Source organism: Nicotiana attenuata, unplaced genomic scaffold (assembly GCF_001879085.1).
Source record: "Nicotiana attenuata strain UT unplaced genomic scaffold, NIATTr2, whole genome shotgun sequence".
NCBI lineage: Eukaryota > Viridiplantae > Streptophyta > Magnoliopsida > Solanales > Solanaceae > Nicotiana > Nicotiana attenuata.
Window position 1 is genome coordinate 422,634 of NW_017670767.1, and position 13,759 is coordinate 436,392.

Below are 13,759 nucleotides of genomic sequence, written 5' to 3' on the forward strand. Positions count from 1 at the left end.
AACTGCCTCAATACTTCTTGGGATCCACCTTAATACCCTCTCCTGACACAATATGCCCCAAGAATGCCACTGACTCTAGCCAGAACTCACACTTGGAGAACTTAGCATACAGCTTCTACTATCGCAAGGTCTGAAGCACTACCCTCAAATGCTGCTCGTGCTCCCCCAGGCTACGGGAGTATATCAAGATGTCGTCAATGAAGACGATGACAAAGGAATCAATATAGGGCCTGAACACTCTGTTCATCAAGTCTATGAATGTTGCTGGGGCATTAGTCAAGCCGAAGGACAACACCAGAAACTCATAATGGCCATATCTCATCCGAAATGCAATCTTCGGAACATCCGAGTCCCGAATCTTCAGCTGATGGTACCCTGACCTCAAGTCGATCTTAGAGAACACCCTAGCACCCTACAACAGGTCGAACAAATCATCAATGCGCGGCAACGGGTACTTATTCTAGATGGTAACCTTTTTTACCTGGCGGTAGTCAATGCATATCCGCATAGTCTCATCCTTCTTCTTCACAAATAACACTGGCGCACCCCAAGGCGATACACTGGGCCTAACAAACACCTTTGCTAGCAACTCCTCAAGCTGCACCTTCAACTCCTTCAGCTCTTTCGGAGTCATACAGTATGGTGGAATAGATAAAGGTTGGGTGCCTGGAGCCAAATCAATACAGAAAAATCAATATTGCGATCCGGCAGCATGCTAGGAAGATCAGAAGGAAACACATCGGCGAACTCCCGAACTACTGGAACCGAATCAATCGGCAGAGACTCTGCGGTGGTGTCCCGAACATAAGCTAGATAAGCCAAACACCCCTTCACGATCATATGCCGAGCCTTCAGGAAAGAGATAACTCGACTAGATGTATCAACTGTGGAACCCTTCCACTCCAACCCTGGCAACCCTGGCATCGCCAATGTAATAGTCTTGGTGTGGCAATCAAGGACAGCGTGATATGGGGATAACCAATCCATGCCCAGAATGACCTCAAAATCAATCATATCAAGCAACAGGAGATCTGCTCTAGTCTCGAAACCACAGAAGGTATCCATACAGGACCGATAGATCCGATTCACAACCACAGAATCACCCACAGGAGTGGACACATGAACAGGAGTGCCCAAGGACTCAGGAGCAATAACCAAAAAACGAGCAAACAGTGATAACACATATGAATAGGTGGACCCTGGGTCAAATAATACCGAAGCTTCTCTGTCGCAGACAGAAATAATACCTGTGATGACGGCGTCTGAGGCCAATGCGTCTGGTCTGGCCAAAAGAGCATAAAATCTGGCTAGAGCGCTGGCTGGCTGGCCTCCACCCGACTGAGCAGTAGCTGGATGACCTCTCCCTGTCTGGCCTCTACCTCTAGGACGGCCCCTACCGCTCTGTCCCCCGCCTCTAGGCGGCTGGGCTATTGGTGCTGGAATCATAGGCTGCTGACCCTGCTGTACGGCCTTGCCCCGAAGCCCGGGGCAGGTCCTCTTCAAGTGGCCTGGGTCTCCACACTCGTAGCAAACTCTAGGCACCACAGCCTGCTGCTTGGAAGCGTGGCCCTGATGGCCTGAATAGCCACCGGAGGAACCAGAAATGGCTGGAGAACGATATAAACCCTCTGGCGTAGCACTGGAATAGGAGCTAGAAGAACCCTGGGGACCTGAAGGCCCACTGGAGGAACCCTGAATAGCTGGCGGGCAATAAGAACTCTCTGGTATGGCACTGAAATAGGGACGCGCTGGAGCACTCTGAGCCGGTGGTGGTGTTGAATGTAGGGGCCTGTTGGACTGACCCCTACCTTACTGAACTCTACCCCTAGCCGGGGCACCTCTGAAATCTCCGAAGAATCGGGCCCTCTTGTCCTGCTATGCCTGCTCCGTACCCCTCAAACGGTAGTCCTCAATCCTCCGACCAATCTCCACCACTAGCTGATAGGAAGTCCCCATCTCCACCTCTCGAGCAATGTTGGCCCTAATGTCTGGATGCAACCCTGCAACAAACCTCCATCTCTGCGTCAATAGGAAGTATCATCAATGCACGGCGGGATAACTCTGAAAACCTTGCCTCATAATCAGTCACAGACATCTAACCCTGCTCAAGGTGCTCAAACTGGTACCGTAGCTCTTCCCTCTCTGAGGGTGGAATATATCGGTCCGGGAATAACTGTGTGAACTGACCCCAAGTGATAGGAGGAGAGCCTGCGGGTCTGCCAAGAACATAAGACTGCCACCATCTACGGGCCCTGCCCTCAAGCTGAAAAGTAGTGAAGTCAACTCCGTGCGACTCCAATATCCTAATATTGTGCAGTCTGTCCCTGCACCTATAAATGAAATCTTAAGCATCCTCATGACGCTCACCCCCGAAGACACAAGGGTGAAGTCTATTCCATCTATCCAACAGCTTCTGCGGGTCACCATCCGCAGCTGGTCTGGGCTCAGGCACCACTACAGCAACTGGTTGAGTCCCATCCGCGGGCAGTACACCCGGAGTCTGATATACTGCAGCTGCAAGACCATGAGCCTAGGCAGTAGGGTCTGTGCTCCCCCTCCTGCCTGTGATGTAGCAGGATCCGCTGGAAATAAACCAACCTGAGTCATGGTGTCCATGAACCGTAGCATCCGGCCCATCATCTCCTGAAAACCCGGTGCTGTCATGAAGTCCGTCGGGGTAGGCTCAGCTGCGGGCACCTCTCCCTGCTCCTCAATAGTATGATCTCCCACCGGGTCCGCTGGTGGTGCTACTGGGACAGCTCTGGGACGCCCTCGCCCCCTACCTCAGGCCGGTGCCCTCCCCCTGCCTCTACCTCGACCTCTAACAACGAGGGGAGCAGCGCCTCCCGGGTCGGGAACATCAGCCGTGCGAGTCCTCACCATCTGTTAGAGAATAGAAGAGAGAAGTTTAGTGTACCATCCACTGCACGATAGGAAATGAATAAAGAGTAGTTTCCTAATACCCTATAGCTTCTCAAAGATAAATACAGACGTCTCCGTACCGATCCGCAAGACTCTATTAGGTTTGCCCATGACTCGTGAGACCTACTTGAACCTAGTGCTGTGATACCATGTTGTCACGACCCAATTTCACCTCAGGTCGTGATGGCGCCCAACACCGTTGTCAAGCAAGCCAACGCGAAATTTTTAGTGAGTCCTTAATTTTACTTACCACAAGTAGTTACAACACTTGTCATAATTTACACCATTTAAAACATATGATAATATGCAATATTTAGTAAAAGGTATACAATCCCCAAAAGAACCGTTTACTAAGTGCGTGCCAAGACCTGGTGTCATGAGCTATGGGCAACTAGTAGAATATACAAAATAACAGATCTATCCTACTGTCTGAAAAAGAATAGACATCCAAAAAATATAAGAGAAACTCCATCAGCTACTGATCGGCACAGGAAGAGAAAGCAGCTCACCGTGGAGGTCTCGGACTAAAATCAGTAATGCGCACCAGTCTGTTAGTCAGATGTACCTGCCTCAGAGCCTGTACAATTAAGTACAGAAGCGTAGTATGAGTACATAAATAATATGTACCCAGTAAGTATTCTGTCTAATCTCGAAGAAGTAGAGACGAGAGATCGACATGACACTTACTAGGGTCAAATAACATGATGGGTGATATACTAAACATGGATAGTAAAAAAAATGACAGTTTATAGCATGAAGCAACAAGCCCTTAACTAGGTGATTTCACAGTTAGCTAATTACGTTTCAAGGCATGTAACAAGGTTCCATCTACAACAATATACCAGTCAACAAGCATACGCAAGTAGTGCCGAGGTCGTACGGTCCGATCCAACATAAAAATAAAGTGTGCACTGCCGGAGGGTCGAACGGCGCGAACCATAGATGCATCTATTACCCCGCTCGCGAATCATCCATGCGACGCGGTCAAATGTATTTAAACACATCAACAAGCAGATAAGATTAAACATCAGGAGAACAAGTACTCACAAAACATCAGCTTCTCCTATTTAAAAGGCCAGAATATAGTGTTCCACTTATTAGATCCGCTTACCATATTCAACAAGATTAAGGAAGTCTTGAATTAATCATAGAATTACAAGAACATCACATAAAGCATGCTTTAGGGTCCTAAACTACCCGGACTTAAGCATAATAATAGCTACGCACGGGCCCTCGTCACCAAGCGCGTACGTAGCCCCCACATTTAGTGACAAACTATTCAATTATTATACCTATGGGGACAATTCCCTCTTACAAGGTTAGATTGGAGACTCACCTCGCTCCAAAGCGCACTTACAATACCAAGAATGAGCCCGAACTCTCAATTTGGAGCCGAACGATCCAAAACTAGTTAAATGAGGTAAGAACTAGTCAATACAAGCTCAAGAGTTCGCTTTTAATTATTAAAGTAATTTTCTGGCCTTAAACACATGTTTTTCTAAAATCCGACCCCGGGCCCACGTGCCCGGATTCCGAAATTTTTCGAAGAAAATTGTTCTCTATAACCTAGGATCAATAATATATGATTACTACTTCATTCCATAACAAATTTTGTGGTAAAATCTAAGTTTTATCAAAACCCTAGGTTTTGCTCTAACCCCATGATTTTACTTTAATCTTAGTGTGCTAATCTACCTAAGACACAAGTATTAAACTAGGAATAGGTAGAATAAACTTACCTCAAGATGCCAAGTGGTAAGCTTCTCTCAAAAGTTCCAAAATCGCCAATGGAGGAGTGAAAAATGTCAAAAAATGACTTAGAACCTATATTAAATGAAGCTCACTACTTCAGCGATTTTCGCATCTGCGGTCCCGCTTCTGCGAGAATTTGGCCGCATCTGCAGAATTGACCAAACAGGCTGGGACCGCTTCTGCGGTCTGGAAGCCGCATCTGCGCAGCCGCTTCTGCGGTTTGACCTGGCCAGCTCTGGGCCGCATCTGCGAAGCTACGACCGCTTCTGCGGTCTCGCACCTGCGGCTGGCCAACCGCCGGTGCGGTTATGACAGCAACTGAAGGCTTCAGCACTTCTCCAATTTTCTAACTTCACTCGAGCCTCGTCCGATTGACGCTCGGGACTCCCGGACCCCGTCCAAACATATCGACAAGTTTGAAATCATGAAACGGACTTGATCGAACCTACGAATCCCCGAAACAATGCTAAATCTAAGAATCATCCCCTAAAACCAATTGAATCAAACTTATGAACTTCAAGTTCTTAATTCACTTCCAATGAGCCGAAACGCACTTAGGCTACTCGGATTGACACCAAAATTTGAGGGAAGGTCTTAAATATTATATTGGACCTGTACTGGCTCTGAAACTGACATACGAGCCCGACACCAATGTGATCAATCATTAATTAGTTTCTTTAAATCCTAGGAATTTCAGTTTTAACAATTTCTAATAAAAATTCATTATTCGGGCTAGGGACCTCGGAATTCGATTCCGAGCATACGCTCAGGTCCCATATTTTCCTACGGACCCTCCGGGACCGTCAAAACACAGATCCGGGTCCGTGTGCTAGAAATGTTGACCAAGGTCAACCTTGGCCTTTTAAGAAAAACTTAAGGATTCAAGTGAGCCTATTTCAACCCAAACTCTTCCTAATACCGAACCAACTACACTCGCAAGTCGTAAGTTAGCTAAAGCAAGCACGGAAAGTTTTATTTAGGGGAACGGGTTCTAAAAAGTAAAACGACCGATCGGGTCGTTACAGATACTATGTAAATTAATATGTAACTTGTATTTTGGCACATCTTGATTAGTTTCTTTTTCTTCTCAATGGTGGTATTAGCACCTTGTTGTGCTCATTCCATAGGAGGGAGGAAGACTAAGAAAGATATTGCCATATTTTGTTAATGCTATAATAAAATTATAACTGCTTTGAATATCTCTTTACAATATTTTTATGTTTAAATTTGAATTAAAAAATTTAGGTCACAATTCTATAATATAATTTTACAAGGAATTGTCTTAGATAACATTTTTTTTTACAAGGAATTACCTTCCCTGTCTGGTTCTTACAAAAAGCACACGAAGCACGGGACCACTTAGGACCGGCCCACGAAGCCCGAGCCCACTTAGGACCAACCTGCGAAGCCCATTTAGGACCGGGCCCGGCCCACATTACAACCCTAATCCAAAGGTATAATCCCTTGAATGGCATTAATGTTTATCGTTTTCTTCGCATCTCCCGATTGTGGTACTCCCGTTCGCATAGAATTCAGTGTCTGATTGCCTTGGATCTTCTGACCTCCTCCTCCCGTCTTCAATTTTCTCGCCAGTGTCGGCTGTCGCTGAGAGAGAATCGCATCTTAGAGAGAGAAAGTCTTTTATGTTGTTTTTTTTATTTATCCGTTTTTTCATTATCCATTTTCGATCCAAACCATATCCAATCCGACCCACCCGCTTGCCACTCCTATTGCAGTCCAATAAACTTTCATATCTACTCCCTTTGGTCCAAAATATTAATCATTTGGCAAACTGAATCTGTTGTAAAACGTTTGACATAAACTTAGAAGAACAGTAATGCTTATTCATTATTACGTATTAATTATGTGGGACATTTAAAAAGAAAGATAATGGATAGTTTAGACTTTAGACAATACTCTTACAATTAGGACTATTAAATATCTTTCATAAGGGATACAGAAAATTTTAAAAGACTTTGAATAGGAGTAGTAAATTTTGTGCTGCTTCGCTTTAGCATTAGCAAAGTATATTACTTTCTTCGGTCAAATATAAGTGTCTTTTTAACCAAATCAAATTGGTCTAAAATAAGTGTCAAGCTTTATGAAACCAAGACAGATTTACCATTGCTCCAATCTATTTACACAACTTCTTAGAAAGACGAATAGATCAAATAACTTTTATAATTACTTAATATTATTAGTCGCTTTTCTTAAAAAAACTTAAAATAATACCTTATGGATCGAAAAGTGTAACTATCAACATTAAGCCCTAAAACCCGTGCGGACATTAAAGTGTATCCCCGTCTTCAACATTAATGTTCCTGAAAAAATAATGTTCAAAGTTACGGAAATTACGAATGAGTGAATCTGTAAAAATTCTAGGTTGGTTTAACAGATAAATACTCTCTCCGCCCATTTTAATTATTTTTTTTTGGTTATTTTCACCCACATTAAGTAATCCACCTTTTGATATTAATTAACATAAAATTGATCATATTAACCCTGATTTGTTCATAATACTCATAGGCCAACTTTGAAAACAAGAAGTTAATTCCTCCTTGATAACTGAAAATCTCAAATATTGTGGACCACAAAAAAAATGCTAAAAAATCAATTGAAGTGGATCAGAGGAAGTACTCCCTCCGGGCCAAAATAAGTAATTTTTTAGATGTTTTCACACAGATTAAGAAATCCATCTTTTAACATTAATTAGCAAAGAAATTGACTATTTTAACCTTTACTATCTTTTCACATAAGCACTCCTAACACATACTCCAACACTATTTACTCCAAGGGCAATGTAATAAAAAAAATAATTAATTCATTCTTGAAATGTGGAAAACCCACTTATTTTGGACCACAAAAAAAAAGGCCAAAAAATCACTTATTTTGGATCGGAGGGAGTACTTATTTGTATCGGGAGTTTACGGCACTCCCCTAAATACGTGACACATGTCTCATAAATATGATTATCAAGAAATCATAATTAATCAATTAATATATATTTTTATTGAAGTTATCACTTAAATTGTAAATTAGTATAATATATATCTATATCTATACTATATTAAAAGCACGAAGGCCCTAATTATCGAAATATCATTCGTCTTTTTTACCCTTTAAAAATCGATTTTAATTGGACTAATTTATAATTAAATTATTTTTCTAATATTTGACACTGAGAAAGTAACTAGAATTTTGATTATCGAATCTTTCCTTATTGAACTAGATAGAAAGTTTTAATATTAGGAATCTATAATTTGTTTCTTTTTTGAATAATTTAAGTCAAGTAATAATTTAAGCAAGATTTTCGCCTCTAGTTACATATAAAAATAAAAAAAAGTTTTTAGCTTTATGGACGGGTTTTCGTTATCTAAGTTGAATAATGTTTGGATTGGCTTTTAAGCTGGTCAAATCAGTTTTTAAGCTCTTTTTAGCTTTTTTCAGTGTTTGGCAAAGTCAAAAAGTGCTTAAAATAAGTTAAAAACTGCTTAAAACAAGTCAAAAACAACAAGATGGGCAACCTCAACTTAGAGGGTGTTTGGATGGGCTTAAAAGCTGGTCAAACCAGCTTTTAAGCACTTTTTTAGTTTTTGGAGTGTTTGGCAACAAAAAAAGCTGCTTAAAAAAAGCTAAAAAGTGCTTAAAAAAAGCCAAAAGCAACAAGTTGGCTGACTCCAACATTTTTGATTTTGGCTTAAAAGCCATTTTAGTTTGACCAATAAAATTACTCTCTTGCCCTTATAAGTTTTTATAATACCAAAATTACCATCTTCTTTCCTCTTCCTCTTCAGTTTTCTGTACTTTTCTTCAAGCAATTGCCCTTATATTTTTGTCTTTTTAATAAGAAAAAGTGCTTACCACCACTTGTTTGCCAAACACTTCAACAGCTTTTTTTAAGCTTCAGCACTTTTATCCAAATATGTAACTGCTTATTTATAAAATAAGCTCCGGCACTTAAAAGTTGCTTTTAAGCACTTGTGCTTAAAAGCCACTTTTTTTAAGCCAATCCAAACGGGCTCTTATTGTTTTTTGGCTTAAAAGCTATTTCTGCTGAAAAGCCACCTTTCTTAAGCCAATCCAAACAGGCTCTTAGTCTGATCTAACAATTGTTTCCAAAACTTTCACTACTATCTACTGTAGGATATTTTAAAAGTTAAAATCTCTTGTAGAAAACTCAGTCAATAAAATAAATAGTCTAATTAAAATATTGCTATATACATGATTTATATAATTAACATTAGCTAATTTAGAATTAACACTTAATTAGTTGATTGAAATCTTGTAATGAACTTTCTGTCTTTTTTAAACTCTCTAATATAGAATATTTGACGTTTATCAGAAACAACAAAGGTAATAATATGATATATAAATATCTATTTTTTTATTCATGCATATCTTTTGTTAAATAAATATGTTTAGTTTATATTACTTTAAAAATAAATTAAGATACAAGCATATTATACTTGTGACTACAATAATATTTTAAACTTTCGCTAAACTACTATAGTTGGATCTTTTAAATAATGATAATTTGTCATTTTTTTCCTATAAATTTGAAAAGTTATCCTCATTACAATAAATTTTTGAATTTTCAAAACTAATTGGTAGTTCCATCAAGGATAGAAATAAATTTTGGGTAGTCTTTAATCTTGTTTGACATTTGGGTATATAACGTGGTAAAGAAGAAGTTTTAGACTCTGACGAAAACAAATTAATTAATTTTTTAACACAAGAATAGGTTTTTAGATTACATGTAGTTTTGATAAATTGAGGACGGTGAATAAGGACTTTTTATTGTTACCATTGCTTTTTATCCCTAACCCCTAATGGTCAAAAAACCACTCCCAGATCCAACCCCAGCCGGCGACTCCCCGACGCCGGCGACCACCTCCTCCAACAGGTTACCCCCCCCCCCCCCTCCTCCCTCATCTCCCTCTCCTCCCCTTCTCCTCTGTCTCTCTCCCTACACGTTTTTGCTGGTATTTATCTTAACTTTGTTTCTCTTCTACTTCATTCATTATTGCACATTCTTCGTGTTAATTTCCTACCTGATTTGGTATTTGCTTTTTGGATCTGGGTTTACTCTGTTTTACAGCCAACTTGTTTGTAGAAATTGAAGGCTTCATATTTGGATTTGGTGCTCTATTTGTGCTTTAGATATTCTTTTTTGTGGGTATTTATTGTACTGATTTGATCCCTACAAACTTTAAGAGATTCTACTTTTTCCATGGATTTTTCTTTCTTTCTTCTTTTTTCGTGGATGTTGCGTATATATGCTGACAATTACCATATATAATTTTGCGTATATATGCTGATAATTTTTCGGTTTTTATTCATTATTGAATAAAAACAATTCCCAAGAGGCGGCGGGAATTGGATGTGAACGTGCTAGGTGGACGCAACATCGTCGTGCATAGCAAGACAATTCCCAGGTTCTACTCGCGGGAGTTGGTACCTCCCGTTTTCCTTTTTCCTTTTGTTGCGTTAGTTAAATTGCTGCCATTTTAGTTCGTATTAGTTTATTCACCGTATTAGTGTGCATGTAGTTGCAACTTGTCTTCTTCTAGTTTGGCATGTTGCCTTGTGTGTATTAGTGATTCCCATTAGTCTGTCGTAGGTATAGTGGCTGTGGTCCGGGATGGTCAAGTGAGGTCATGTCCTCGGGGGGAGCGGGGGTAGGGAGGGAGGTAGGGCAGGGGTTAGGGGGCGGGGCGGGAGGCAAGGGAGGTAAAGGGAACAAGGGTGTCTATAGGTTGAGAATTGGGTCATGGAACGTAGGTACATTGACGGGTAAGTCAATAGAGTTGGCGAAGATCCTCTAGAAGAGGAGGTTCTATATAGCGTGTGTCCTGGAGATAAGGTGGGTAGGGTCGAGGGCGAAGGACGCAAACGGGTATAAACTTTGGTACTCAGGAGTCCAGAGATATAAGAATGGAGTGGGTATCTTGGTGGATAGGGATCGTAGAGAGTCTGTGGTTGAGGTTAGAAGAGTGAATGATAGATTGATGATTATTAAGTTGGTGGTTGGACAATGCACCCTAAACGTCGTTAGCGCCTATGCACTGTATGCAAGCCTAGATGTGGAGTTTAAATGGCGCTTCTGGGAGGGGTTAGATGAGATTGTGCGACAGGTTCCGCCTGCTGAGAAGCTATTCATAGGAGGGGATTTCAATGGTCATATTTGGGACGACCGCAGGTGGTTATAGCGAGGTGCATGGAGGCTTCGGTTTTGGGGAGAGGAACGAAGGATGTACTTCTCTGTTGGACTTCGCTAAGGCTTTTGGGTATGTGATTGCGAACGCTAGCTTTCCGAAGAGGGAGGAGCATTTGGTTACTTTTCAAAATGTAGTGGCGAAGACTCAGATTGACTATCTCCTCCTCAGGAGGTGTGATAGAGGGTTGTGCAAGGATTGCAATGTGATTCCAGGTGAGATACTAGCGATGCAGCATAGGCTCTTGGTGATGGATATTGGTATTATGGTAAAGAGGAGGAAAAGGTCCGCTCGAGGAAGGCGGAGAATCAGGTGGGGAGCCTTAACTAAGGACAAAGCTAAAGAGTTGGAAGGGCGGTTGTCAGCTATGGGAGCTTGGAGGAGCAGTGGTGACGCGAGCACTATGTGGTCAGCGACAACAGACTGTATAAGGGAGGCTGCGAGAGTGGTGTTAGGGGTCTCGACGGGCGTCCCTGGTGGGCACAAAGGAGACTGGTGGTGGAATGAAGTGGTCCAAGGTAAAGTGGAGGCGAAGAAGGCGGCGTACCTGAAGTTAGTGGGGAGCATAGGTGAGGATGAGAGGCGAGTGTGCATGGAGAGGTATAAGGTAGCTAGGAAGGAAGCTAAGATGGCGGTCACGGAGGCTAAGACTACGGCCTATAGTCGTATGTACAAGGAACTGGGGGGAAAAGGCGTTATTCCGGCTGGCCAAGTTGATAGAGAGGAAGGCTCGGGATTTGGACCAAGTGAGATGCATCAAGGACGAAGATGGTAGAGTATTGATGGAAGATGCACAAATTAAGAGGAGATGGCAGATTTACTTTCATAAACTTCTGAATGAAGAAGGGGATAGGGATATTGTGCTAGGCGAATTGGAGCAGTCCGAGAGCCACCGTGACTTTGGGTAATGCAGGCGTATCAAGGTTGAGGAGGTCGTGGGAGCTATGCGTAAGATGAATAGGGGCAGAGCAACCGGGCCAGACGAGATTCCGGTAGAATTTTGGAAGTGTATGGGGAGAGCAAGTTTGGAGTGGTTGACTGGGTTGTTTAATGTTATTTTTAAGGCGAAGAGGATGCCGGATGAGTGGCGGTAGAGTACAGTGGTTCCATTGTATAAGAACAAAGGTGATATCTAGAGTTGTTACAATTATAGGGGTATCAAATTATTGAGTCATACTATGAAAGTGTGGGAGAGGGTGGTTGAAGCGAGGGTGAGGATGACAGTGTTTGTATCCGATAACCAGTTCGAATTCATGCCGGGTAGTTCTACTAGCAAAGCTATACACCTTGTTAGGAGGTTGGTGGAACTGTACAGAGAGAGGAAGAAGGATCTACACATGGTGTTTATTGATCTAGAGAAAGCGTATGACAAGGTTCCTAGAGAAGTTCTCTGGAGATGCTTGGAGGCAAAATATGTGTCGGTTCCCTATATTATGGCGATTAAGGACATGTATGATGGGGTTAAGACTCGGGTTAGGACAGTAGGAGGCGACTCTGAGCATTTTCCGGTTGTAATGGGGTTACACCAAGGCTCTGCGCTCAGTCCGTTCTTATTCGCCCTGGTGATGAAAGCGTTAACATGCCATATTCAAGGGGAGGTGCCATGGTGCATGCTATTCGCCGATGACATAGTTCTAATTGATGAGTCGCGAGCCGGTGTTAACGAGAGGCTGGAGGATCGGAGACATGCTCTTGAGTCTAAGGGTTTCAAACTGAGCAGAACGAAGACGGAATACCTGGAGTGTAAGTTTAGCGCTGAGCCGGGGGAAGTGGGTGTGGATGTAAGACTTGACTCACAGGTCATCCCAAGCAGAGGCAGCTTCATGTACTTTGGGTCGGTTATCCAGGGGAGAGGGGAGATCGACGAGGATGTCATACACCGTATTGGGGTAGGATGGATGAAGTGGAGGTTAGCATCTGGAGTCCTGTGTGACAAGAGAGTGCCACCGATACTCAAAGGTAAGTTCTATAAAGCGGTGGTTAGACCGGCCATGATGTATGGGGTTGAGTGTTGGCTTGTTAAAAACTCACATATCCAAAAGATGAAAGTAGCAGAAATGAGGATGTTGAGGTGGATGGGCACACTAGGATTGATAAGATTAGGAATGATGATATTCGGGAGAAGGTGCACGTGGCCCCATTGATGACAAGATGCGAGAAGCGAGGCTCAGATGGTTCGGGCATGGTCAGCGGAGAAGCTCGGATGCTCCGGTAAGGAGGTGTGAGTGCTGGTTGTGGAGGGCACGCTAAGAGGTAGAGGGCGGCCTAAGAAATATTGGGGAGAAATGATAAGGCAGGATATGGCGAGACTTCAGATTTTCAAGGACATGACACTTGATAGGAAGATGTGGAGGTCGAGTATTAGGGTTATAGGTTAGGAGATAAGCGAGTCTTGCTTTACTTCGTATCTTTGTGAGACTAGTCTGGTAGGGTTTTTGTGTAAGATAGCTAGTGACAATGTTGTGTCTTACTATTTCACTTTTCAATGCAGGACATATTTACTACCTAATGCTTTTGCTTCGCATCTTTCTTCTGGATTTCATGTTGTTCCTATTTTTCCTATGATTTATGTGGTAATACTAATATTCTCCTTTTGTCTTTTTATTTTCTTGAGCCGAGGGTCTTTCGGAAACAGTCTCTCTACTCCTTCAGGATAGGGGTAAGGTCTGCGTATACGTTACCTTCCCCAGACCCCACTAGTAAGATTTTACTGGGTTGTTGTTGTTATTGTTGTTGTTGAGGATGGCGAATAAGATTTTTATACTTAAGTTACCAAAAAAACTCACCATACTGAAAACAGAACTATAAAAACCAAAGACTAAAGGAAAAACAAATTAAGAATCAAAATTGACCGGAAAAAAAGGATTAAA

General features: G+C 42.2%; 1 protein-coding gene across 1 annotated transcript; it reads left to right on the top strand.

Moving 5' to 3' along the window:
• The first annotated feature begins 10,848 nt into the window (after positions 1–10,848).
• On the top strand, positions 10,849–11,983 carry LOC109243135. Its single transcript, XM_019410035.1, has 2 exons — positions 10,849–11,489; positions 11,803–11,983. Exons 1-2 carry the CDS (start codon positions 10,849–10,851, stop codon positions 11,981–11,983), a joined length of 822 nt encoding a protein of 273 aa, XP_019265580.1.
• The last annotated feature ends 1,776 nt before the right edge of the window (positions 11,984–13,759 follow it).

What these genes read in the sequence shown, in the direction of transcription:
- LOC109243135 (XM_019410035.1), top strand. Translation starts at nt 10,849, where the DNA reads ATGGTCATATTTGGGACGACCGCAGGTGGTTATAGCGAGGTGCATGGA. An exon ending in AGGCGAGTGTGCATGGAGAG is followed by an intron (nt 11,490 to 11,802) that starts GTATAAGGTAGC and finishes TGGGTAATGCAG; the next exon opens with GCGTATCAAGGTTGAGGAGG.